The sequence below is a fragment of the Nyctereutes procyonoides genome, unplaced genomic scaffold (assembly GCF_905146905.1).
Source record: "Nyctereutes procyonoides isolate TBG_1078 unplaced genomic scaffold, NYPRO_anot_genome, whole genome shotgun sequence".
Lineage (NCBI taxonomy): Eukaryota > Metazoa > Chordata > Mammalia > Carnivora > Canidae > Nyctereutes > Nyctereutes procyonoides.
This window is the reverse complement of record NW_026575046.1, coordinates 29,420,756-29,444,273: the sequence shown is the minus strand read 5'-3', so window position 1 is coordinate 29,444,273 and position 23,518 is coordinate 29,420,756. Positions and strand designations below refer to the sequence as shown.

General features: G+C 47.1%; 2 protein-coding genes across 11 annotated transcripts in view; one reads left to right on the top strand and one right to left on the bottom strand.

Moving 5' to 3' along the window:
• Nucleotides 1–13,408: 13,408 nt before the first annotated feature.
• Nucleotides 13,409–22,355, top strand: CD74 (CD74 molecule). Of its 4 annotated transcripts, none has more exons than XM_055325111.1 (9): nt 13,409–13,722; nt 17,291–17,463; nt 17,653–17,732; nt 18,259–18,321; nt 18,984–19,079; nt 19,393–19,480; nt 20,509–20,700; nt 21,183–21,245; nt 21,654–22,355. In XM_055325111.1, the coding sequence occupies exons 1-8, from the start codon at nt 13,646–13,648 to the stop codon at nt 21,230–21,232; spliced, it is 819 nt and encodes a 272-aa protein (XP_055181086.1). In that variant the 5' UTR covers nt 13,409–13,645; the 3' UTR covers nt 21,233–21,245; nt 21,654–22,355. The 4 variants fall into 4 exon arrangements, with proteins under 4 accessions (XP_055181086.1, XP_055181085.1, XP_055181088.1 ...); XM_055325110.1 differs by having other exon boundaries at nt 21,505–22,344; XM_055325113.1 differs by lacking the exon at nt 20,509–20,700 and having other exon boundaries at nt 21,654–22,352.
• A 396-nt stretch (nt 22,356–22,751) lies between these two features.
• Nucleotides 22,752–23,518, bottom strand: part of TCOF1 (treacle ribosome biogenesis factor 1) — a 39,469-nt gene continuing 38,702 nt past the window's right edge. For all 7 annotated transcript variants that reach the window (XM_055325102.1, XM_055325103.1, XM_055325104.1 and 4 more), the window contains one exon: nt 22,752–23,234. The gene's annotated coding sequence lies outside the window, so the exon portion shown is untranslated. The remainder of the gene's footprint in view (nt 23,235–23,518) is intronic.

Below are 23,518 nucleotides of genomic sequence, written 5' to 3'. Positions count from 1 at the left end.
TCTCCCATCTTCCCGATCTTGATGAATGCCACCATCTATTGTGCCCCAAACGCAGGCACCATCAGTGATCTCATTCCCAGAGCTGGTGCTGACATCTCTTCCTTCAAAACATTTATGGAATCCATCCACTTCTCCCCATCTCCACCACCACCGGAAATCACCATCTTTCACCTAAGCTACTTCATTCCTAACTGGTCTCCAAGCTTCCACTCCTGCTCCCCTTAAATCTATATGCCACACATCATTTTAAAACATAAACCAAAAGCAGCCCTTTCCTGCCTCTCACCCTCTGCTAGCTTCCCACTGTTTTGAAATAATACCCACTAACACCCAAGCCTGCATGATCTGGTCCCTGCCTATCCCATGAACATTTGAAACCACTCTCCCCCCTGCTCAAAATGCTCAGACGTATGCCGTTTCTTTCTATTCCTCAAATGTGCTAAGGACTTCCTATTTCCGTGAATGACATCATCTTCCCTGTCACCCACGTAGGAATGCTCAGCAGCATCTTGGTCCCACCCCTTTCTCCATATCCAGACTGGCCCAAGTCCCGTGGACTTTCCTCCTGATGTTCTTACTCTTCGTCCCCTTTATTCCATGCTCCCAGCCGTAGGCTCCACCAGGCCTTGCCTCTCTAGTCTGACTTCGCTACGGCCTTCTAACTGGTCTCCCTGCCTCTAGCTTCATGCTGTGACCTGACCCCAGCCACAGACTGACTCCTGATCCCTAAGCTTAACTCCAGCCACTGGTCGCCTAGTCTCTGATTGGTATCTGACTTCTGTTCCACCAGAGACTGCGGCTCAGCCTTCACCAGGTATTTTCTTTTTTTCTTTTTTTTGTTTTAATTTTTATTTATTATGATAGTCACACACACAGAGAGAAAGAGGCAGAGACATAGGCAGAGGGAGAAGCAGGCTCCCTGCACCAGGAGCCCAACGTGGGATTCGATCCCGGGTCTCCAGGATCACGCCCTGGGCCAAAGGCAGGCGCTAAACCGCTGCGCCACCCAGGGATCCCTTCACCAGGTATTTTCAAATGCTGTTGTATCCTAGTGCCTGGCATAGAACCGGTGCTTAGCACATACTTGTTGGGTGAATGAATCATAGGGGAGGACTACTCAGTCAGTCCTGTTCAGAGGCACTAGCTGAGATCACAAGTCCAAAGGCTATTTACCTACCTGCCAGATGGCACCTGGGAGAAGAGTCTGGGAGTTCCAGATCCTAAATTGGTTGTAGAACATCTGACCTTGGGTGAGTCAAATCCTTTCCTTGCTCAATTGTGCCTTTGGTAAGGTGGGAAGAAACAGAATAGCTAGTCTATTTTTCCCAGAAGCATTGGACTATATTCAGGGCCTTTTGTTACAAAGTGCTTTCCATCCAGGCTCTCCTTAGACCTTCAGAGCAGTCCCACGAGTCAGTGGAGATTATCTGTCCCTATTGCGCAGATTCTCAGCATAGCAGCCCAAGCAGCCCTTTTATTTTTTATTTTTATTTATTTTTTATGTTATTTTTTATTTTTATTTTTTCCAAGTAGCACTTTTAAAACACAATTAGATAACAGCACTCCGGTGCTCAAAGACTTCCCATGGCTCTCGATATTTCCACTCGGAGTAAAAGCCAAAGTCATGAAAATAGCCGCAGTGTCTGGCTGCATACATCACTGACCTCACGTCCATTCACTATCCAGCTCTGTGGCTCCACTCCAGCCACACTAGCCTCATTGCTCTTCCTCAGCCATACCAAGCACATCCCCACCATGAGGTCTTTGCCCTGGCTTTTCCTTCTGTTGAGGACCCTCTTCCCCAGACATGGGCTTGGTAAACTACCTCACCTCCTTCAAGCTTATGCTCAAATCTGGCCTTGCCAGTAAAGCCCATCCCAGCACCTTATAAAGTGCTGAAACCTGCCCTCATCCACCTGCCCCAGCAATACCTTTTTCCAGTTTGCTCATCTCTCTCTAACAAACAATATAGTTTACTTGTTTATCTTCCTGTAGAATGTAAATTCTGTAAGGGCAGAGATAGTTCTCTGCTTTGTTCATTAATAAAGCCCAAATACCCAGGATAGTGTCTAGCACAAAGTAGATGTACAATAAATAATTATTGAACGAGTGAATGAAAGAAGTAAAGTAAGTAACTTGCCTGGAGCGTCTGTAGCAGATAGACTGGAGCCCAGATCTGCTCCATCCCCACAAAGAGCCCCTTTCCTGGCTCTGTGTTCATGGCCCAAGGGTACTAGGATCCTCTGAAGCCCCACACCAAAATATGGCTGGGCCGTGTGTGGTATGGACAGCGCTGGACATGCACTGCCTGCCTGCCACCTGGGGCAGCTCTTCTTTGTCAGGGATTTAGGGAAGAAGGAAGAGAAAACAGCATGGACCTGATGTCCCGGGAGACTCCACCCCCAGGCTTACCCAAGTGAACTGGCAGGAGCTCATACCTCTGGAGCCTGGAGTACTGAGACCAGGGGAGGGGAGGCATTTCAACTAACCAGCTTGACGTGTACACTATGAGACTCCTAGGAAGGTCCCAGGTGGGAGGATAAACATGCTCAAACAAACATGCTTGCTACTTTCTTTTGCTGAGCAGCTCCAAGTTTCTGTCCACAGACAGGGTCCCTGATTCAGATTTAGCAAGTTTTCAGGAAAAATCATAGAGCTACCGAAATTTTACTGCACATTTAGTCTCTGTGTCAGGCACATGTGTATTAACTCATTTAATTCTCCCAGAAATCCAATAAGATAGATTCTATTGTATGCCTATTTTACAGATGAGGAAATGGAGGCAAAAGGAAGCGATCTGCTTAAAATCACACATCTAGTAAGTAGTGGAGCTGGAATTTTTTCCTGTGAAAAAAGACCAAAAAGCTTTTTGATAGTTACTGAGAAAGTCCAACAAAGATTACAGCACATATTATGTGCCTATGCTGCGAAAGAGCCCACTATCCCCACAAGTGTCAATATAACAGTGATGAGAATGTGGTGTCTTCTTGGCACCCAACACAGTTCCTATATAGGATTTGTATACAATTGCCTTTTTTCCCAACCATTTATTATGAAAAATTTCAAGCATATAGAAAAGTGATCATTCCTATACCCCACCATCTATAGTCAATTATTGTTAATATTATCTATTATCTATCTGTATCTTTTTTGTGAACTATTTGAAAGTAAGTTGCAAACATCATGTCATATCACCTCCAAGTATTTCATCCAGCCTTCAGCTCCCAAAAAGATATTCACTTATAGTAAAGAATTTCATTATCACACCTAAGAAAAGCAATAAATCCCAAATATCCTCTTAATATTCTATCCAGATTCGAATTTCCTCAATTTCTCAAAAATGTCTTTTTATAGCTTTTTTTTTCAAACCAGAATCTTGTCAAGATTCACAAATTGCATCTGGTTATTACATTTCCTTCATCTTTTTTTTTTTTTTTTTTTTTTAGTTTTTATGTAATCTCTACACTCAACATGGGGCTTGAACTCACAACCCTGCGATTGAGTGGTATGTTCCACTGACTGAGCTGGCCAGGTACTCCTACATTTCTTTAATCTTTTAAAATATAAAACCTTCTACACACACACACACACACACACACACACACTTTTTTCATGGCGTTGAGTCTTTAATGATAACAGTCACTGTCTTGCAGACTGTCTTTGAATTTGTTTGTTTCCTCATAGTGTCATTTGACTTGTTCTTCTATCCCTCTAATTACTATAAACTGGAACTTAGGTTTAAGGGTAAATTCAGGTTACTGATTTTGTTAGCAAAGATATTTCTCACCTGATGCAGAATATTACACCCCATTAGGAAACATAATGTAGGGTTGTCCCACTGTTGTTAATGCTAAGTTTGATCACTTGGTGGTGACAGCAAGACTGCATCATTGTAACGTGCCTTTCCCTCTTTGCAACCAGCAAGGACCTTCGGGATGATACTACAGTGTGTGGGTATCCTGTCCCCCTCCAACCTTTGAACTCATGGTTTTGGCATCCATGGGTGGCTCTTGCCTGAACCAGCTATTACACTGGGGTTATAAAAAGGTGATTTTCTAATTCTATCTTTTATTTTATGTTAGTTTTCTTGCATTCTTCTGTAAAGAAGGATTTTCTTTATCAACTGGGATTGAACTATAGTTTCTTCTAAAGAGGCAAGTTAAATTATTCTAATTGATTCTGAAATTGTCCCCTATTTGGCTAACAGGTGCCCATTCAAGTTGGATCCTGGATCTATCTTTTTTTTTTTTCTTTTAAGGAGTCTCCTTATAAAGATTTTATATATGTATGTATGTATGTATGTATGTATGTATGTATTTATAGGGAGCATGAGCACTGGGGAGGGGCAGAGGGAGAAGGAAGGGAGAGAATCAAGCAGACTCTGCACTGAGCACAGAGCTGATGTGGGGCTCTATCTCATGACCCTGAGATCATGACCTGAGCCAAAATCAAAAGTCGGACCCTCAGCCAGCTGAGCCACCCAGTCGCCCCACATCCTGGATCCTGACATATCCCAGTAGTCTTTAAGTATTTCCTTGTTTTCTGGAAAAAAAAAATGTCTCCAACACGCCTACTTGTATTTTCTTTTCCTCTGCCGTGTGATCCAGCTATTGGAACTTGGATGTGAATACAGGAAGTCTGCCCAGAGCTCTTTTGTTTAATTGCACAACTAGTTTCAGCACTGTGCAACCTTGGGCCAGTTCTTTTCCCCTTTCTGAGCCAAGCTTTCTCCACCTGAACAATGGGGGAGCTGAATCCTGCTTTAGCCTGTATCCCTCAAAGGGTGTATCAGATACCAAGCTTTCCTGCTTTCCATCACTTTATCTCACTTCCCCCATGCAAGGAGACAGGTGGCACAGGACTCCTTCCCTGGGCAGTGGGGCCTGTGACAACTGGGACCTCTTACCCTGTTAGAAAAATGGAGGGAGCCCTCTCCTGCCTACCCTGGGGAAACTCAGGTTTGGAGTCCACCCTCCTGGCTAGAATTAGCCTCCAGCCCCCTCTGGGCAAGGCCAGGTTGGTCTTTGGGGTCATCCTCAGCCTTAGCCTAAAGTTGCTTCATAAGGGAGAGGATTTGGACTGCCATTCTGTTTTCACAATCAGTTTAGAATCAATTGACTTTGATACATTTTTTTCTTTATTTTTAAATTTAGTTTTACTTTGTATCAAAGGTACAAATTTACATATTTAAAGAATCAAATACATCTATAAGGCTTGCGTGAAAAATAGCATTTCCTCACCTTCCTATTTCAAACTTTTTAAAAGTTACTTTTATTTTTTTTTTTAAAGATTTCATTTGGGATCCCTGGGTGGCGCAGCGGTTTGGTGCCTGCCTTTGGCCCAGGGCCCGATCCTGGAGATCCGGGATCGAATCCCACATCAGGCTCCTGGTGCATGGAGCCTGCTTCTCCCTCTGCCTGTGTCTCTGCCTCTCTCTCTGTGTGTGTAACTATCATAAATAAATTAAAAAAAATTAAAATTAAAGATTTCATTTATTTATTCATTGGAAATACAGGAGAGAGAGAAGCAGAGACAGAGGCAGAGGGAGAAGCAGGCTCCATGCAGGGAGCCCAGTGTGGGACTCGGTCCCAGGACTCTGAGATCACGCCCTTAGCAGAAGGCAGATGCTCAACTGCTGAGCCACCCAGGCGTCCCTCAAATATTTTTTAGCTAATTTTTTTGATATTTATCTCTGTATCTCTGAATGACTTCCGGTATTACTTCCTGATTTTTCAATTTATACATTATCTGGTTGGTTTTTCACAGTGGAAGATGAAGATTTAGCCCTTTTTCATCCTCTGTCCCTCTATGTCACTCTTTCTGTCCTCTCATCATCCCTTATGCCTCTATTCTATATTTGGTTATGTATAATTAGCATTCAAAGTTTACCGTATTATGACAATGTATACAGCATTCAATTTGAGCTACAGTGTACTAGGATTACTATTCATTTCCTATATAACTTTCATTTTCCCAACACTTAATAATTATCTTGGTTTTTCATTTACTTAATTTTCTTTCTTTCTTTAAAAAAAAGATTTTATTTATTTATTTGAGAGAGAGTGAGAGACCACAAGCAGTGGGAGGCAGCAGAGTGAGAGGGAGAAGCAGGCTCCCCACTGAGTAGGGAGCCTGATGCAGGGCTCAATCCTGGGACCCTGGGATCATGACCTGAGACAAAAACAGACACTTAAACAACTGAGCCACCTAGGTGCCCTTTCTTTTCTTTTTTTTTAAAGTTTTTTTTCTTTTTTTTGTAATTCCAGTACAATTAACATACAATGTTATATTATTATCAGTGGTATAATATAGTAATTCAACAATTCTGTACATTACTCAGGGCTCATCATGCTAAGTGTACTCTTTAATCCCCATTACCTCTTTCATCTATCCCCATCCCCAACCTCCCCTCTGGTTACCATCAGTTTGTTCTCTATAGTTAAGAATCTGTTTCTTGATTTGTCTCTTTTTTCTTTTCCTTTGCTCATTTTCTTTTGTTTCTTAAATTCCACATATGAGTGAAATCATATTTGTCTTTCTCTGACTGACGTATTTGCTTAGGATTATACTTTCTAGATCCATCCATGTTGTTGCAAATGGCAAGATTTAAATTTTTTTGTGGCTGAATAATATTCCATTGTTTTCTCTTCTATCTTCTTATCCACTTCTCTGTTGATGGACAGCTGGTCTGCTTCCATAGTTCAGTTATTATAAATAATGCTGCAATAAACATAGGGATGCATGTTATCTCTTTGAATTACTGTTTTTGTATTTTTGGAGTAAATTCCTAGTAGTGTGATTGCTGGATCATAGAGTAGTTCTATTTTTAAATTTTGAGGAACCTCCATACAGTTTTCCAGAGTGGCTGCACCAGTTCATGTTCCCACCAAGAGTGCATAAGTGTTCCTTCATTTACTTAATTTTCTATGAAATTATCACAATTTAATCTCATACTCTTCAAAAAAATATCTAAATTTTCTCTCTACATCCAGGCATATCAGATATCTATCAAGTTTGTCATGTTGAAGAGCTCTATCTTTCAGAGCCTTTGGGCCTGATCTGATGTAGGTGTTTTGTTTTATTCCTAGCATTTCTGTGTGCCACCCTTCTGGGAATCCCCATTCCCTCTCACAAGTTGAGTTTCATTTCCCATGTCCCAGATCTTCTCTTATTTTTAGTGAACTCCTTCATTTTGGTAGAGTATAACCTCCTGAAGTTTTCTGAGAAAGGAAAATTTTTGAGACATTGAATGTCTGAGAATATTTTAATGACATCCTCAATGTGTTTGATAATTTGATTCAGTAAAGATTCTAGGTTGGGAATCATTTTCCCATAGACTTTTGAGGGCATTGCTCCATTATCTCCTGGTTTCCAGGGTTGCTATTAAGAAGTCCAAAGTCATTGTGATTCCTGTTTTGTTTTTTTGTTTCTTTTTGTATAAAATTTGTTTTTTTTTTTCCTTTTTGGAAATTTGGAATTTGTGGAATCTTTTCTTTGTCACTATTTTTCTGAAACCTCAATCATAATGTCCTTTCATTTGAAACTATTTTATGCCTTTTCCTGGTACTCACTGGGCCCTTTCACTTTGGAAACTGAGTTCTGAAAATGATACTGAATTATTTCACTGATGATTTCTTCCCCTTGACTTTCTCCATTCTTTATTTCTCGAACTCTGATATTTGACTGTTGGGTTTCCCAGACTAGTCTTTAATTCTCTTATCTCTTCTTTCTGATTTTTCTTTTTATCCTTGTAGGAAATTTATCTAAGAGATAAATCTAAGAGATTTAAAAAAACTTTATCTTCCATCTACCAGTTGTTTAATATCTGCCCTTGTACTTTTAATACTCAATAGCTGTGTTTTTCTTCTAAGAGTATTTATATATTTATAGCATCCTATTCTTGTTTCATGGGTACAGTATCATATTTTATGTCCCTAGGGCTAGTCATAGCCATTTGTTTCCTCCATGGAGCTTTTTGGGGGTTTGGGTTATTTGTTTAGTTCATTCTCTTTTATGTTGGAGGCTTTCTTCAGAGGTTCTATGATCCTTGATTATCTAAAAGACCAAATGGATGCTGTAATCTATGAATAGGGCTTATCCACTGAGGGCTTCCCTATAGCATTATCTGTTTATGGGGGAACCCCCAATGTCAGAATATTTAGGTCATTCTTACTGGTACGGTCATGTTCTCCAAAGAAGGATCTTTCCATGTATTACCTGGAAGGAGAAGCCTGCCTTTTAGCATTCTGAGAACTGAGGGGGGTGGGGGAGAAGGCTGGGACTCTTAGCTTAATACCAGCCTATGCCCTTTACTATGCCTGGGGATAAACTTCCAGTCTTCTCTGAGAAGAAGGGGATATTCAACTGTTCCATGAACAGACTTCCAACCAATCCTCCTCTTCTTGGTCCCACCTTTACTCCCACCCAGTTACCTAAATTCCCAATTCCTGAGCCTGTTCTTCCATGTAAATAGGTGGCTTCTCAGCTTTTCTAGCTGCAGGTTTAAAATTTAGTTTTTTGGGGTCTGCTATGGTAGTTACCACTAGTCCATACATGCTCTCCAGCTTCCAAACTTCTGCTGTTTTCTCTTCTGTCCTCTTTGTTCTTATAGTTTACCAAAAAAAAAAAAAAGTCATTTGAGAGAGGAAGCAAAGCTATATGCATGTTCTAGCCATCCTTACCAAGAAATCTTTTTTTAAATTCAGCTATAATTCTCATAGCACTGTATTCAAGCTTTTAAAATTGTACAACTCAGTGGTTTTCCACATATCCACAAAGTTGTATAACCATTACCACTATCTAATTCCAGAATATTTTCATCACCCCAAAAGGAAACCCTGTACCCATTAGCAATCATTCTGTATCCTCCCTCCCCTACCCCCTGCCCCTCCCCCAGCCCCTGGCAGCTACTAATCTACTTTCTTTCTCTGTGGATTTGCCTATTCTAGACATTTCACAGAAATAGAATCATACAATATATAGCCTTTTATGGCTGGCTTATTTCATTTAGCATAATGTTTTCCGAATTCAAACATTCTGTGGCATGAATCAGTATTTCATTATTTTTTAAAAACAACAGTTCTGTTGAGATTTTAACTCCTCTTTATGGCTAAATAATATTCTATTATATGGGTATGCCACTTTTATTCACTCATCAGTTGGTAGCTATTTGGGTTGTTTTCACTTTTGGGCTATTGAGAATAATGGTACTATGAATATTTGTGTACAGATTTTTGTGTAGGGCTATGTTTTCATTTCTCTTGTGTAGATATCTAGGAGCAGAATTACTGGGTCATATGGTAACTCTGTTTAATTTTTTGAGACACTATCAAATTGTTTTTCAAAGTAGCTGTGCCATTTTATTTTATTTCTTAAAGTAAAATCTTCCTGCATTGTGGTCCTCGAACTCATGACCCTGAGATCAAGTCACATGCTCTGGGGATCCCTGGGTGGCTCAGTGGTTTAGCTCCTGCCTTTAGCGCAGGGAGTGATCCTGGAGTCCCTGGATAGAGTCCCACATTGGGCTTCCTGCACGGAGCCTGCTTCGCCCTTGGCCTGTGTCTCTGCCTCTCTCCCTCTCTGCGTCTCTCATGAATAAATAAATAAAATCTTAAAAAAAAAAAAGAGTCACATGCTCTACTGACCTAGCCAGCCAGGCATCCCAGCTGCACCATTTTACATTCCCACCAGCAAGAGCTGACAGTTTTTTTTCCACATCCTTGTCAACACTTTTTATTGTCTTTTTTTAAAAGATTTTATTTATTTATTCATGAGAGACACACACAGAGAGAGGCAGAGACACAGGCAGAGGGAGGAGGAGGCTCCATGCAGGGAAACCGACGCGGGACTCGATCTCGGGTCTCCAGGATCACACCCCGGGCTGAAGATGGCGCTAAACTGCTGAGCCATTGTCTGACTTTTTGATTATAGCCATCATAGTGGGTGTGAAGTGGCACCTCATTGTGGTTTTGATTTGCATTTCCCTAATGACTAATGATGTTGGAGCATCTTTTCATGTGCTTATTGACCATTTGTACATCTTTGGAGAAAAATCTACTGAATTCCTTTGCCCCTTTGAAATTAGGTTATCTTGTAACTACTGAGTTCTAATACCTCTTTATATATTCTGGACATTAGACCCTTATCAGATATATAATTGGTAAAGATTTTCTCCTGTTGACAGAACATGAAGACTCCTAACTCTGAGAAACGAACTAGGGGTGGTGGAAGGGGAGGTGGGCGGGGGGTGGGGGTGACTGGGTGGCGGGCACTGAGGTGGGCACTTGATGGGATGAGCACTGGATGTTATCCTGTATGTTGACAAATTGAACACCAATAAAAATAAATTTCTTAAAAAAAAGATTTTCACCTGTCTCATAGGCTGAATTTTTATGTTCTTTATAGAGACCTTTAAAATACAGTATTTTTCTTTGTCACTTGTCTTTTAAGAAATATTTTTTAAAAGTCTTATTTTAAAAATAGTTTTATTGAGATATAATTGACACATAATACATTTTATGTATTTAAAGTGCATAATTTGGCAAGCTCTGACTTATACATACATTATGAAAATAGCTCTACAATCAAGAGAATGCCCCCACAGTTTCTTTGTGCCCCTTTGTCATCCCTCCTCTTTATCCCTTCCTGCACTACCCACCCCCCCGAGTCCTTAGGTAACTACTCATCTCTTCCATCACTGTAAATTAGTTTGTATTTCCTAGAATTTTATCTATATGGAATCTTACAGCATATTCTCTTTTTTTCTGGCTTCTTTCATATAGCATAATTATTTTGAGATTCATCCAGGTTGTGTATCAATAGTTCATTCCTTTTTATTGCTGAGTAGTATTCCATTGTATGGATGAGCCACAATTTGTTTATCTAGTCACCTGTTGAAGGACATTTGGGTTGTTTCCAGTTTGGGACTATTATGAACATTTGTGCTCAAGTTTTTTTTTTTAAGGTTTTTTTTTTTAAATTTTATTTATTTATTCATGAAAGACACAGAGAGAAAGAGAGGCAGAGACACAGGCAGAGGGAGAAGCAGGCTCCATGCAGGGAGCTCCACATGGGACTCCATCCCGGGTCTCCAGGATCGCACCTCAGGCTGCAGGCGGCGCTAAGCCGCTGTGCCACCAGGCTGCCCTCAAGTTTTTTTTTTTTTTTTTAAGATTTATTTACTTATTCATGAGAGACACACACAGAGAGAGGCAGAGACACAGGCAGAGGGAGAAGCAGGCTCCTCGCAGGAGCGGGATGTGGAACTCAATCCCAGATCCCAGGGTCACTATCTGAGCTGAAGGCAGCTGCCCAACTGCTCAGCCACCCAGGTGTCCCTGTGCTCAAGTTTGCATGGATACATGATTTTATTTGTCTTGATGATGTAGAAGATATCTTACCTAGTATATATTTGAATAACAGTTTCATTTCTTGAGCATCTCCTATGGTACCAGGCTTTGTGCTCATAAATGCTTATTTAATCTTACAGCTCTGCAAGTTTAGTATTATTGTCCCTCTTTTCCAAAGGAGAAAACTGATTCAGAAGGGTCAAGGGACTGGCTCGGGTCATGCGGTTAGGGTCTTTCTGACTTGGGATTTGAACTCAGGTCTGGTGCATTGAAGACCACGTCTGCTCTTTTTCCCTCCCCTCAAAATACATATACTATCTCCCTTGATTCTTGAAATCTAAGATGACTGAATCTACAAACCACAAAGTTTTTTGCCTTTTAAAGATTTTATTTATTCATGAGAGACACAGGCAGAGGGAGAAGGAGGATCCTCACAGAGAATCTGATGTTGGGATTCTATCCCAGGATAGAATTTAATCATTTAATCTTTACAGCAACACTTTGTTGTTGTTGTTGTTTTTAAAGATTTTATTTGTTTATGAGACACAGAGAGAGAGAGGCAGAGACCCAGGCAGAGGGAGAAGCAGGCTCCATGCAAGGAGCCGATGCAAGACTCAATCCTAGGACTCTGGGATCACGACCTGAGCCAAAGGCAGACTTTTAAACACTGAGCCACCCAGATGCCCCTGCCTTTTTTCTTTTCTTTTCTTCTTCTTCTTTTTTTTTTTTTTTTTTTGAGAGAAAGAGAGAGAGAGGGAGAGCACAAGCTGAGGAGGAGGAGAGAAAGAAGCAGACTCCCCTCTGAGCAGGAAGCCTGATGCAGGGCTCGATCCCAGGACCCTGAGATCATAACCTGAGTAGAAGGCAGACTCTTAACTGACTGAGCCACCCAGGTGCCCCTAAACCACAAAGTTTTTAAATTAAAAATTGTTAAAAAAACTTATTGATGTAAATTTTGAAACACACAAAAGACATAAAGATTAATAAAACAAATATGGTAGGTAAGCCACAGATAGTAAGAAATAAAACCTTGCCAACACAGTTAAATCTCCACCAGCCCCCCTTTCCAGGTCCTCCGCAGAGGCCTCCACTGTCCTGAATTTGAACCACATGGTTTGGACATCAGCATAACAGAAGAGCAGAGTGTAAACACAGACTCCCTACTTCTGGTATGCATGATCCTGGGCCAGCACGGAGCCTCTCAAAGCCTCAGTGTATCTCCCTAATAAATGGAGAAAATAAAACAGGCCTCAAAGTGTGGCTGTAGGGACGCCTGGGTGGCTCAGTGGTTGAGCGTCTGCCTTTGGCTTTGGCTGTGATCCTGGGGTCCTGGGATCGAGTCTCTCATCAGGCTCCCTGCATGGAGCCTGCTTCTCTCCCTCTGCCTGGGTCTCTGCCTCTCTCTCTCTGTGTCTCATGAACAAATACAATCTTTAAAACAACAACAACAAAGTGTTGTTGTAAAAATTAAATGAACAAAGTAGGGCAGCCCCGGTGGCACAGCGGTTTGGCGCCGCCTGCAGCCTGGGGTGTGATCCTGGGGACCCGGGATCGAGTCCCACATCGGGCTCCCTGCATGGAGCCTGCTTCTCCCTCTGCCTGTGTCTCTGCCTCTTTCTCTCTGTGTCTATGAATAAATAAATAAAATCTTAAAAAAAAATATGAACAAAGTATGTAAAATGATTAGCACCGTGCCTGGCATAAAGGAAGGCTTAGTAAGTGGCAGCAAATATTAGTACGAGAACCTTAAAACCATGACTCAGTTTCATAAAATGCTCAAGTTAGAAGGGAGCATGGGGGACACTGGGCCCATCATTCCCCCCCTCCTTCTGCATCTACTCATCAGTGGGGAAGAAGGGGAGACAAAAGCATTTTCTGTTTCAAAGTGATTTTCCTTCTAAGGGGTGAATATTTGCCTGTTTCTCAAAATATCCAAAGTGCCTTATGAATCCAAAGGTCTGCCCAGAAACAAGTGATGCCGGTCCTGAGCAGCCAATGGAAGTATGCGGGCCTTTCTACCTGCCTGGGGAGCCCCCGCCTTCCCATCCTGTCCTGTTAGAAGCAGCTTTGCCCAAGGGGGGTATTTCCAGCTTTGGGGTTTTCACTTCCACTTTTACGAGGTGGGCGGAGTAGCCTCCTGTGGACAAATCAGATCCCTCCTCAGCTCCAACTTCAAGAGGTGAGCCAGGGGTTCAGGGTCCCAGACACACAGGTGGTGGCGGCAGCAGCAGCAGCAGCAGCAGCAGCAGCAGCAGCAGCAGCAGCAGGAAGCGTGGGGAAGACCAGAGGCCAGAACTATGGAAGACCAGCGCGACCTCATCTCCAACCATGAGCAGCTACCCATGCTGGGCCAGCGCCCTGGTGCCCCAGAGAGGTATGTGGGAGCCGCAGGAGAGAGCACTGAAAATCCTGGGCCACACAGATGTGCCCAGGTGCCGCAGGAGGACTAGACGGGGAGCCACAGGAGGGACGGATTCCGGCCCTGACTCCGGGTGACTGTGAGCAAGTCTTTGGCCTGCTTTGGCTTCCGTCCTCCTTCCTGTAAAATGAGGGGGCTTCTTTGAGGCCGGGGTTTTACATTTCTTTGCGTGATACACTTCTCTTCTCAAAATCACAAGAGAACCCTGGATTCGCTCCCTAGGGTCTCACACAATTTTGGGGACCTCACAGACCCCCTGATGCTGAACCACAAATCCTAGGTTAGAAACCTTGGACTAGGTTAGAAACCTTTGGAAAAGTGTTATGGATCCTAGATGGAGAGACAGAGTTCCTCCAAGAGGATGGTGGAAGCAGCTCATCACAGTGGAGTTTCTCCCTAACCACCATGGCTGAGCATCTGAGTTTGTGTCAGGGAAGGTAGTTGCAGGTGTCTGTCGAGTAGATGGACACGTCCGCCATTACAGGAGGGATTGAGAGATGCCGGGAGGGGACAGGAAAGGGAAGCGGGGCTCTGGCTAAGTTTTTAGAAGGGACTGAAGGTTGATGTGGGTCATGCCCGGTCCCTTGTGTCCCTCTCCCTTGCAGCAAGGGGCCAGCGCGGCCATCCAGAGGACCCTGGGACCCCTCTCCCAGCCCCAGGATTGTCTTATCCAGGTGTTTCCCTGAAAAAAAAAAAAAAAAAAAAAAAAAAAAAAAGCAGGGTTAGAATGCAGCTACCCCATGGCCCCACTCTCCCCAATCTTCAAAAAAGTAATTTGCACATTGAGGGGGTTGGCTGGCTCCATCAGTGGAGCATGCGACTCTTAATCTCAGGATTGGGGGTTTGAGTCCCATGTTGGGTGTGGAGATGACCTGAAAATCTTAGATTTAAAAAAAGTCATTTGCAAATTTTTTTTTTTTTAGTCATTTGCAAATTAGAGGGACTTACAGCCGTGACGTCAACTGTTGCCAGGCAGAAAGGGGGTTTGGGAGAAACACTCAGAGATATCATGAAGAACTGCATTCTGGGGAACAGGTGACCAGATATAGACCATTAGAGTATATCTGTGAAAATCCCAAGGAATCCCAGGGCTAGGAGGGCTGACTCTCCTGTGAGGGCTAGCTTCTGGTCCAGGTTCTGCTACTGCCACATGTGACTTGAACAAATCACTGCTTCTCTTTGGGTCTCAGGAATAATAAAAACAATGATGACACTAGTCCTGATAATAGTTCCCTTTCACGGACTACCTGTCACTGGTCCTCAGCCACACTTAGTAATTCCTATGGTTAGTTATGTGCTAAAAACCCAACCCTAATTTTCATAGTAACTCTTTGAGTTGGGTACTTGTATTATCCCCATTTTTACACAAGAGAAAATTGAAGCTTTGTTAGTTAGCATCTTACCTAAGTTATCACAGCGAATGTTGGAGTCAGAATTTGAACCCAGGACTGGCCTGATTTCAAAGCGTGAGTTTACCCTACCATCTGGCCCCCTTCTGGAGGCAGGATTTTCAGAGAGGACAGGGAGAGCCACCCGGTGAGTTGCAGACCTAGTGTGATCTCAGGGTACAGAGAGGGTGCCCCCTCCTCAAATCCTTGCCTGGTTTTCCTGAGTTCGGTTACTGCTTCTAAAACTGGCCCTGGCCCTGTGTGCTCAGTCCATGCCAGCCTTGAGCCTGTTTCTCAGACACTTCTGCCTCACGACACTTGCATCATGATTCCTGCTAGTTCTGGTTGGCTTCTGACTTCAGCCAATTATTATTATTATTTATTCAAGAAGGAGGCAATGGAAAGGAGGAAATGAAGAGACAGGTGGCAAGAGTTGGCAGCCATCCAGAACCAGAAGGAAGGCCCGCATTCAAGAGGCAAAAAGAGGAAGGATACCAGACGCTAAAGTTAACAAATAACTCCCCTGAGAATAGTACTCAGTGCTGACTGTGTACCTAGGTATGGAGTGAAGAGCTTTACTCTCATGATCTTATTTTATACAACAACCCACTGGGTAGCTGTTCCTACCTCAAGTTACTCACTCAGAGGGGTTAAGTGACTTGCTCCTGGTCCCTGGACTAAGGGGGTAACAGAGGCAGGATTCCACTCTAGGTCCCATCTCCAGTGTGACTCTCCAGATTCTTAGACCTCATGAGAAACTGAGGTTCAGAGAAGGAATAGTGGAAAGTATACCCAGATTGAGTGTAGGGTTGCAGAAGGGGTGAGCATGTAGGTAATGAGCTGGAGAGCTTGAACCCAAGCAAGACCCAGGCTTGGGTGGACTTTCACAGAGGCCAGGCCACCCCTGTTCCTGCGGAAGGCCAAGAAGTGGTACTCGGGTTCCCCTCCTGCCTGGTCTCCTCCTCTTCTCCACGTGGCGTTTTTGCTTTCTTCTCACAGAACAACAATCTTTTGGGCTGGACCTTGACCCAGCACACGCAGGGGACTGGCAAGCAGAGAGCCAATGAGAATGAGCTATGTGTGTGATGTCACGAGTTACTAGGCAGATGGATCTCCTAAAGTTTCCTGAACTGTCCTTGTTGGTTCCTGGAGTAAGGGGGTGCAGTGTCATCCTGACGTGTCTAGCGGAGTTCTAGTAGCCCCAGCCCTAGGGTGAGGTGCCAGAGAAGAGGCCAGGAACTCTCAGGGTCCTGGGGCAGGATCCTTACATTCCCGGAGCTGGGACTCACGTGCCCCCAAAACTGTATCCTCGGCCAAGTGCTCCAAAGACTGAGTGTCTGAGGTCTGGCCACCCCTCCCTGTGCAGCCAACTCGTTTAGGGAATATGAGACACTCTCCGGTCACACAGGCTCAGGCACTGTACCCCTGCTGAACCCCCCCTGGGTGGACAGTACCATTTGAAATACTTCTGTGGTCACAGTCAGATCTTGCTTCAAAGAAGAAAACCACCAAATCCTAGAATTGCTGAGGTGAGAGGCCCCCACATGACAAGCCCAGATAATGGCAGAGACTTGCTCAAAGACACGGAGAGTGCGGAGTGGAGGATGTGTCCCCAGAGGGTGTGGTACCTGACTCTGCTCCAGCTGACATCATCCACTGCCCCCTGCCTGCCCCTAAAATGTCAAGGCCACACTTCTCGTTTTCAGGTGGGCCACCCACTCTGCTGTCCAGTCCCACTTAGTTCCCTTTTCTCTAATTTCCCTGTAGTTGTAGGGTAGGTAGGGGGCACCTCCTTCCCTTGAGGGCAGTGGTTGTCCTCAGGAGACCCCCTGGCAGACCCCGTGGTACACAGGTGGGACAGAGACACAGAATGGACAAGGGCTCTCTGTCCCTGGCTCTTCCCCACTCCTCCTAGGTCCGGGCACAGCTGTGCTTAGGAGGCCTGCAGGAGCAGCAGTGGCTGGATTTATGGGGCTGGGGGAGTGTCTTCAGGCTGCATGGCCACTGCACTTGTTGTTTGTGCTTATGTGTGTGTTAGGGGGAGCGGACAGAAATGGGGGGGCATTGCCCCACTCTCGGTCAGTCCTCGGGGCAGCTGCCTCTGCACTCTCCTCTGACCTCTTTTTCCCCAACAGCAAGTGCAGCCGAGGAGCTCTGTACACAGGCTTTTCTGTCCTGGTGGCTCTGCTCCTGGCTGGCCAGGCCACCACGGCCTACTTCCTGTACCAGCAGCAGGGCCGGCTGGACAAGCTGACGGTCACCTCCCAGAACCTGCAGCTGGAGAGCCTGCGCATGAAGCTTCCCAAGCGTGCGTGCCTCCCCTCCATCCTCCCCTCCCCCACTCATCATCCTTCACTTCTGAGACCCCATCCTGCCCCCAGCCGGACCCACTGTCTCCTCCCTCTCACCTAGAATTCCACACCCTCATCTGGTCCCTGATCTGAGTACTCCCCGCCAGCACTGGGCCACACTCATACTGTACCTCCTGTTCCCACAGCTCCCAAGCCTTTGAGCAAGATGAGGGTGGCCACTCCCATGTTGATGCAGGCGCTGCCCATTCAAAGCCTGCCCCAGGGGGTAAGGACAACCCCAGGGTGGTGGAACGGGGGAGGTGTTATCTAGTCTGGGTGCAGGGCAGGTGCCGAGGGACAGGGGAGAACAGCTGCGCCAGGAAAGGCCCAGCTGAGGGGTGGGGGCACGGATGGCTGGAGGAGGACAGAGCCTGCCTTAGGAAGAGGAGGGCTCCCGGGCTGGAGAGAACATCCCATCCCTGGGATGTTTACAAAATGCTTCTGCAGAGCATCTCACAGCCCCCTCCCTTCCCAAAGTCCTTGATGTCCTATAGGGTCATGTTTGTCATAAACAATCTGCTGGGCAGGCACAAAGCCCTGGGCAGTAAAGCTTATGCAGATTTGCCCAGTAAGGACCTTGCCCGCAGTAAGGTAAAGTGACTTGCTGGAGCTCTCGTCCTTGTCCTCACACTTGGAGGTGGTGGAGATGGGCCTGATCCTGTTGAGCACCTGGGACCCCAGCTGCCTGCTCTGCTCCAGCACCCCTCCTCTGAGGGTCAGTACTGGTAACCCCCTCTTCTTTCCTTCCACAGCCCACACAGAATGCCACCGAGTACGGCAACATGACACAGGACCACGTGATGCACCTGCTTCTGGTGAGTGGGATCTGGCTGGTGGTCCTGCCTGCCCAACCCGGGGTGCCCATGACAGTGCGCTTCACGGTCTGCACCATTCTGGGCTCACCAGATTAGTGAAAGAATGCCAGTGGGGCCCTTAAAATGTCATATGGAGTCTAGCCCTGCCATCTGCTTTGTTGAGTGTTTGGAGAATCTGAGGCCCACAGCCCGAAAGTGACTTGCTCAAGATGCCCATCTTTCCTGCCCAAATTTCTGCTGCGCATCTATTCTACACCAGGCCCTGTGCCAGGCTGTGGGCTCACATTGGGAAGCAATCAGACTCTGCTTCCAACCCCATGGGAGTCCCAGGCTAACACAGACATGCGGAGAGCTTTGTGAGGAAAGAGGCCAGGACCCAACTGAGTGGGGGGAGGGGAGGGAGTGTTGAGGAGGGGAGACCTGAAAGGTGAGTGGGAGTCTGCAAGGAGTAGAAGACTGGGGCTTTATGGGTAGATCCGGGTCTGGAACCTGGGTCTCCAAACTCCCAGCCCTGGGATCAGGTAGCAGAGCAGCTGGAGAGCCCTTGCTACCTCCCCACTCTTTGGCTCCATTATGCAGAGGTCCAGGGGAACATGGGCTGCACATTTCACCTTGCCAGGGAGCTCTGTTTGGACCTTCCTTCCTGCCTTGCTACCCCACAGGAGGCGGACCCCCTGAAGGTGTACCCAAAGCTGAAGGGGAGCTTCCCAGAGAACCTGAAACACCTTAAGAACACCATGGAGACCCTGGATTGGAAGGTCAGCAGCTTTCCCTGCGCTGGCTCCCTCTCATTCCTGACACCGAGGATAGGGCTGGGGAAGGCGCTGTAGGAGGTGGTTCGGGAAGCCAGAGGAGGTGCACCAGCACCAACAAAGCCACAGACATGAAGAGGGCCTGGGGTTGAGGAACTGCCTTGACGCAAGCCCATGAGTCTCTAGGAGGGAACCAGGCTGTAGCTGGACTCTGGGGTGTTGGGTCCCCTCTTGGATCCTCCATCTCTGTCCCCAGGGGCAAAGCCAGGCAGGGTTGGAGGGGGCTCTGGAGTCTGACCCCTTGCCTCTTTCCCATTAGGTTTTTGAGAACTGGATGTATCAGTGGCTCCTGTTTGAAATGAGCAAGAACTCCCTGGAGAAGAAGAGCACTGAGGTTCCACTAAAAGGTATGGGGAGCAGGAGCCCTGGGATGCCGGGGTTTCTGGAAGCTCCCTCAGGGCTCCCTTGGAGCTGCAGAGGTTAGGACCTAGAGCTTTCCCAGATCCAAGCACCGGAACTCCTCGTGTCTCTCAACTCTTATTCCTGTCTCTCCTGCCTGTTCCTTCTGGGCTTGGCTGCTCCTCCTCAGTTCTCCCTTTGGAGGAAGACCTCCCTTGTTGAGGATGGCACTGCATAAGTGGGACTGGAGCAAAATGACCTGAGATATCCCAGGTGTCGTCACAACGACCTTCTCCACTCAGCACTGCGTGGGTTCTAGTGAGGGGGCTGAGCGGGGCTCATGACCCCACCACCCTCAGAGGGACCTCCCCGAGCTCACACAGCCAGCAAGTGCCAGACAAGAGGACGTGGGGTTTTTCCATCTTGTGGACAATGTATGTTAAGATTTTTCAGCCCTAAAGTCTCAAGAGTGCCATGTCTTCATCCTGGCACTAATATGCCGTGCAACTTTAGGCAGGTGTCTTCCCTCTGGGCTTCAGTTTTGGAAGTGGAAGATCAATGGCCCACCCTAGCACAGGCCTCCAATTTTCTAATCATAGATTCATAGAAGGCACCTTTGAGGCCATCTTGACCAACTCCCAGCTGATGTATGAATCCTCTACAACATCCTCAAAGCTCCATTTGTACTTGGATAACTCTAGTAACAAAAGCTCAGATGCCCATTGAGCAAGATGCCCATTGTTTTTCCCTGAAAATAAGAGTCACAGGTGTAAATCCAAACTTCAATAGGCATTGAGGGCCACAAATCAGCGAGTTCTGGGATAAGATAGCCACATGGCCAATCACTTCCTCTCTGATCTCAGACTTTGTTGGTCCCTGCCTTAGTTTCCCCATCTATGCAATGGGTAGACTGAGTCCAGCCACTTGGGCAGAAGGCCGTAGGCCCACAGCAGTGGTATGTGGCTCTCTGGTTCTGCTGAGATTCTGGCCCGGGGCCTGCTCACTCACTGTGTCTTCACCATGCCTGTCGCTTCAGCACTGACCAAGTGCCAGGAGGAGGTCAGCCGCATCCCCGATGTCCACCCTGGCACGTTCAGGCCCCAGTGCGACGAGAACGGCAACTATAAGCCGCTCCAGTGCTATGGGAGCACCGGCTACTGCTGGTGCGTCTTCCCCAACGGCACCGAGGTCCCCCACACCAGGAGCCACGGGCACCATAACTGCAGTGGTAAGCAGTGCCTACTCGGCCAGGGAGTGTCAGAGGAGCAGAAGGACCAAGAAGGCACACGTGGGGCCGGACACTCGAGCTCCAGTCGGGGGGGCAGCCACTCAGCTGCTGCTTTGTCCATCCACTTCATCACCTGCCTGTGCGCTCCTCATCTGCTCATCCATCCTTCCTCTCCTTACATCCACTCATCTACCTATCATCTGTCCTTCCGTCCCATCCTTCATTGCGGATGCTCACACAGCTGTGCACCACCCACGGTGCACCCAGGAGTCCGCAGGCCCACCTATCTCACGTCATCACTCCCTCCCTTGGCCTTCCCCGACCACACCTGGTTGCTGCCATCCAACAAGAGTCCTGCCCTTTGGCGCCTGCTCCCAGCATGAGGCTGGTGGCCAGGCTGGGAAGGATGACCCAGGCCCCTTGTCAATGGGTGTGGGACGCTGGACCGCCAAGTGACAAATGCACTTGCTGCTCCCTTGCAGAGCCACTGGACATGGAAGACCTGTCATCTGGGCTGGGCATGGCCAAGTAGGACCTGGGCCAAGGTAAGGGCCCCTGCAGGGGTCATCTGGTCCCCAGCAGCTTAGCCCCCCAGGGACCAAATCCCTCATGGATGGAGGGCTGGCACAGCCTGACCCCGGGCTGTTCTCCAACCTCCCCCAGACATCCATTTCACACCTGAGGACCACTACTAGGGACGGGAGGGGTGGAGAGTCCTCAACTGCTATGAGGTCCCAGGATACCGGGAAGGGGCAGGGACAACAGGCGACCCCAACCCTAACCTGCTGCTTCTCTTCTCCTTAGCTATCATTTGAGAACAGCAGATGCGGATGCCAGCACATAGCCCACACTGCATGGCCACTGCTTCCTTGCTCCCTTCTATCCCCGACCCTAGCCCTTCTTCTCCTTCCCTTACACACTGCTCCCCCAACTCACTGTCTCCCACCCCGCAGCTCCTTCCACAACACCCTGGCACCTGGCTCTCCATCATCTGGGACACAGGTCATGTCAGAACAGCACAGATTTAACGATGCAGGAACGTTCTGTTGCCCAAGCCCCCATCTGTCAGGAGTGTGTGGCCCAAGGAGGTGGCCCAAGAGCTAGGCGGACTCCCATTTCATCCTCCAACCTGGAGCCCCAAGACCCAGGCCCATGGACAAGATGGAAGGTGCAGGGAGAGGGGACAGTGTTCCCCGACACCCAACACGTTAGCTGTTCCTGCCCCTTCGGCCTTGCCTTTCTAGCCTCTTCAGCTGGGGAGGAGCCACCCCTTCCCTCTCTCCAGCAACACTCACCCAGGAAGAACCAGCCTCTCCACAGCGATGCCTCACTTTCTGCCAACCCCCAGTTCCCTCTCCGCAGCCAAGCTTGTCATTGGCCCTCAGGGCTGAGAATAAAAGTAGTGAGTAGAACACTTCTGGCTCCGACTGTTACTGGAATCTGGCTCATTTATCCCAAGGACATAACAGAGACCTTGAAACCAGTGGTCTGGGTGGGAGATCACAGTGCAGGGAGCCCAACCCAAGATGCCCATGGGGCAGGCATGGTGGCTCAGGGGTTTAGCGCCACCTTTAGCCCAGGGTGTGACCCTAGAGACCCACGATCGAGTCCCATGTCAGGCTCTCTGCATGGAGCCTGCTTCTTCCTCTGCCTGTGTCTCTGCCTCTCTGTGTATTCTCATGAATAAATAAAATCTTAAAAAAAAAGGAAAAAAGAAAAAAGAAACCCACCCCCCTTTCCATTTCTTGCCTCTGGATTTCCGCCTGGCCCTCTCTAACAAACCGACCATGACGATACATGAGGTCCTCCAGAGCTGAGATGCCATTTCCTCCAGGAAGCCTTCTCCACACAGATTCGGCACCTGGAGCACTTTGCAGAGTCTCGCTCTCTGGCAACCTGTCTGTTCCACTCACCACAGCGTCCCAGAGCCCTGATGTGTAGTTGAGAACAAACCCTGAGCGACGGTTTGTTCACCTCCAAGGGCCAGCCAGACTCTCCCTTCCAAGAATAAGTGTAACACACTTGTCCCGGATGCGCTGGGAACTCACACCTTTCCTTCAAGCCTTTTATTTTCCCAGTTGTTACAAAAAACCACAAACAAAACGTGAAAAACAGAGAGGACAAAGCCTCAGCATCAGCCAGAGACCAGAGACCAGGGACATGGGAGGAGCTGCAGGCTGGGCCTTGCTGGGTCGGCAGGTCAAAGGATGGAAGGTCCTGAGGCCTCTGGGAGTGTCAGTTTGAAGGGGGAGGGGCAGGTCTCTTAAAAAAATATATATATACTGTACACATCTCTATGAAGCATTCTGTGTCAGGACAGAAGTCAGACGCGGAGTCAGTGAGTGCCAGTCATTGGAGCTGGAAGCTTCTCTTCCTCCTCGGACCAGCCTCTGCAGGGCTCACTAGCTCGGCCAGCGTGGACACTGTGGCTGGCTGGCCTCTTCTGGGGAGGGGGGAAGCTAAAGATTCAGTTCCAGCCCACGGTGGGCACAGGGCAGAGGCATGGGGCTGGTCACCACTTGGCTAAGAAATCCCTGGGTGAAGGAAACACATCCAGATGTAAGATTTCCTGACCCTTTTCTCCCAGGAGAAGAAAATCAAATCAAAATCTGGTGTCTCTGGTGCAGGGAGGACCATCAACAGCGGTGGGCACATTAGCTTGGACCATGTCCCAGGAACCGGGCCGAGCGCTTCATGCTCCAGCCAGGTGGGTTCTGGGTCTCCCCCATTCCCAGGAGGCTGCTGGGGTCCAGTCAGCCCCTTCACCACCACCCAGAAAGCCCAGCTCCATCAGAATGGCTTACCCCAAGGAAACCAC

Excerpts from the sequence above, each read along its gene's own strand:
- CD74 (XM_055325111.1), top strand. The coding sequence starts at position 13,646 with ATGGAAGACCAGCGCGACCTCATCTCCAACCATGAGCAGCTACCCATG. Across the intron at positions 17,733-18,258 it reads TTCAAAGCCTGCCCCAGGGG|CCCACACAGAATGCCACCGA; the intron begins GTAAGGACAACC and ends TTCCTTCCACAG. Across the intron at positions 18,322-18,983 it reads ACGTGATGCACCTGCTTCTG|GAGGCGGACCCCCTGAAGGT; the intron begins GTGAGTGGGATC and ends GCTACCCCACAG.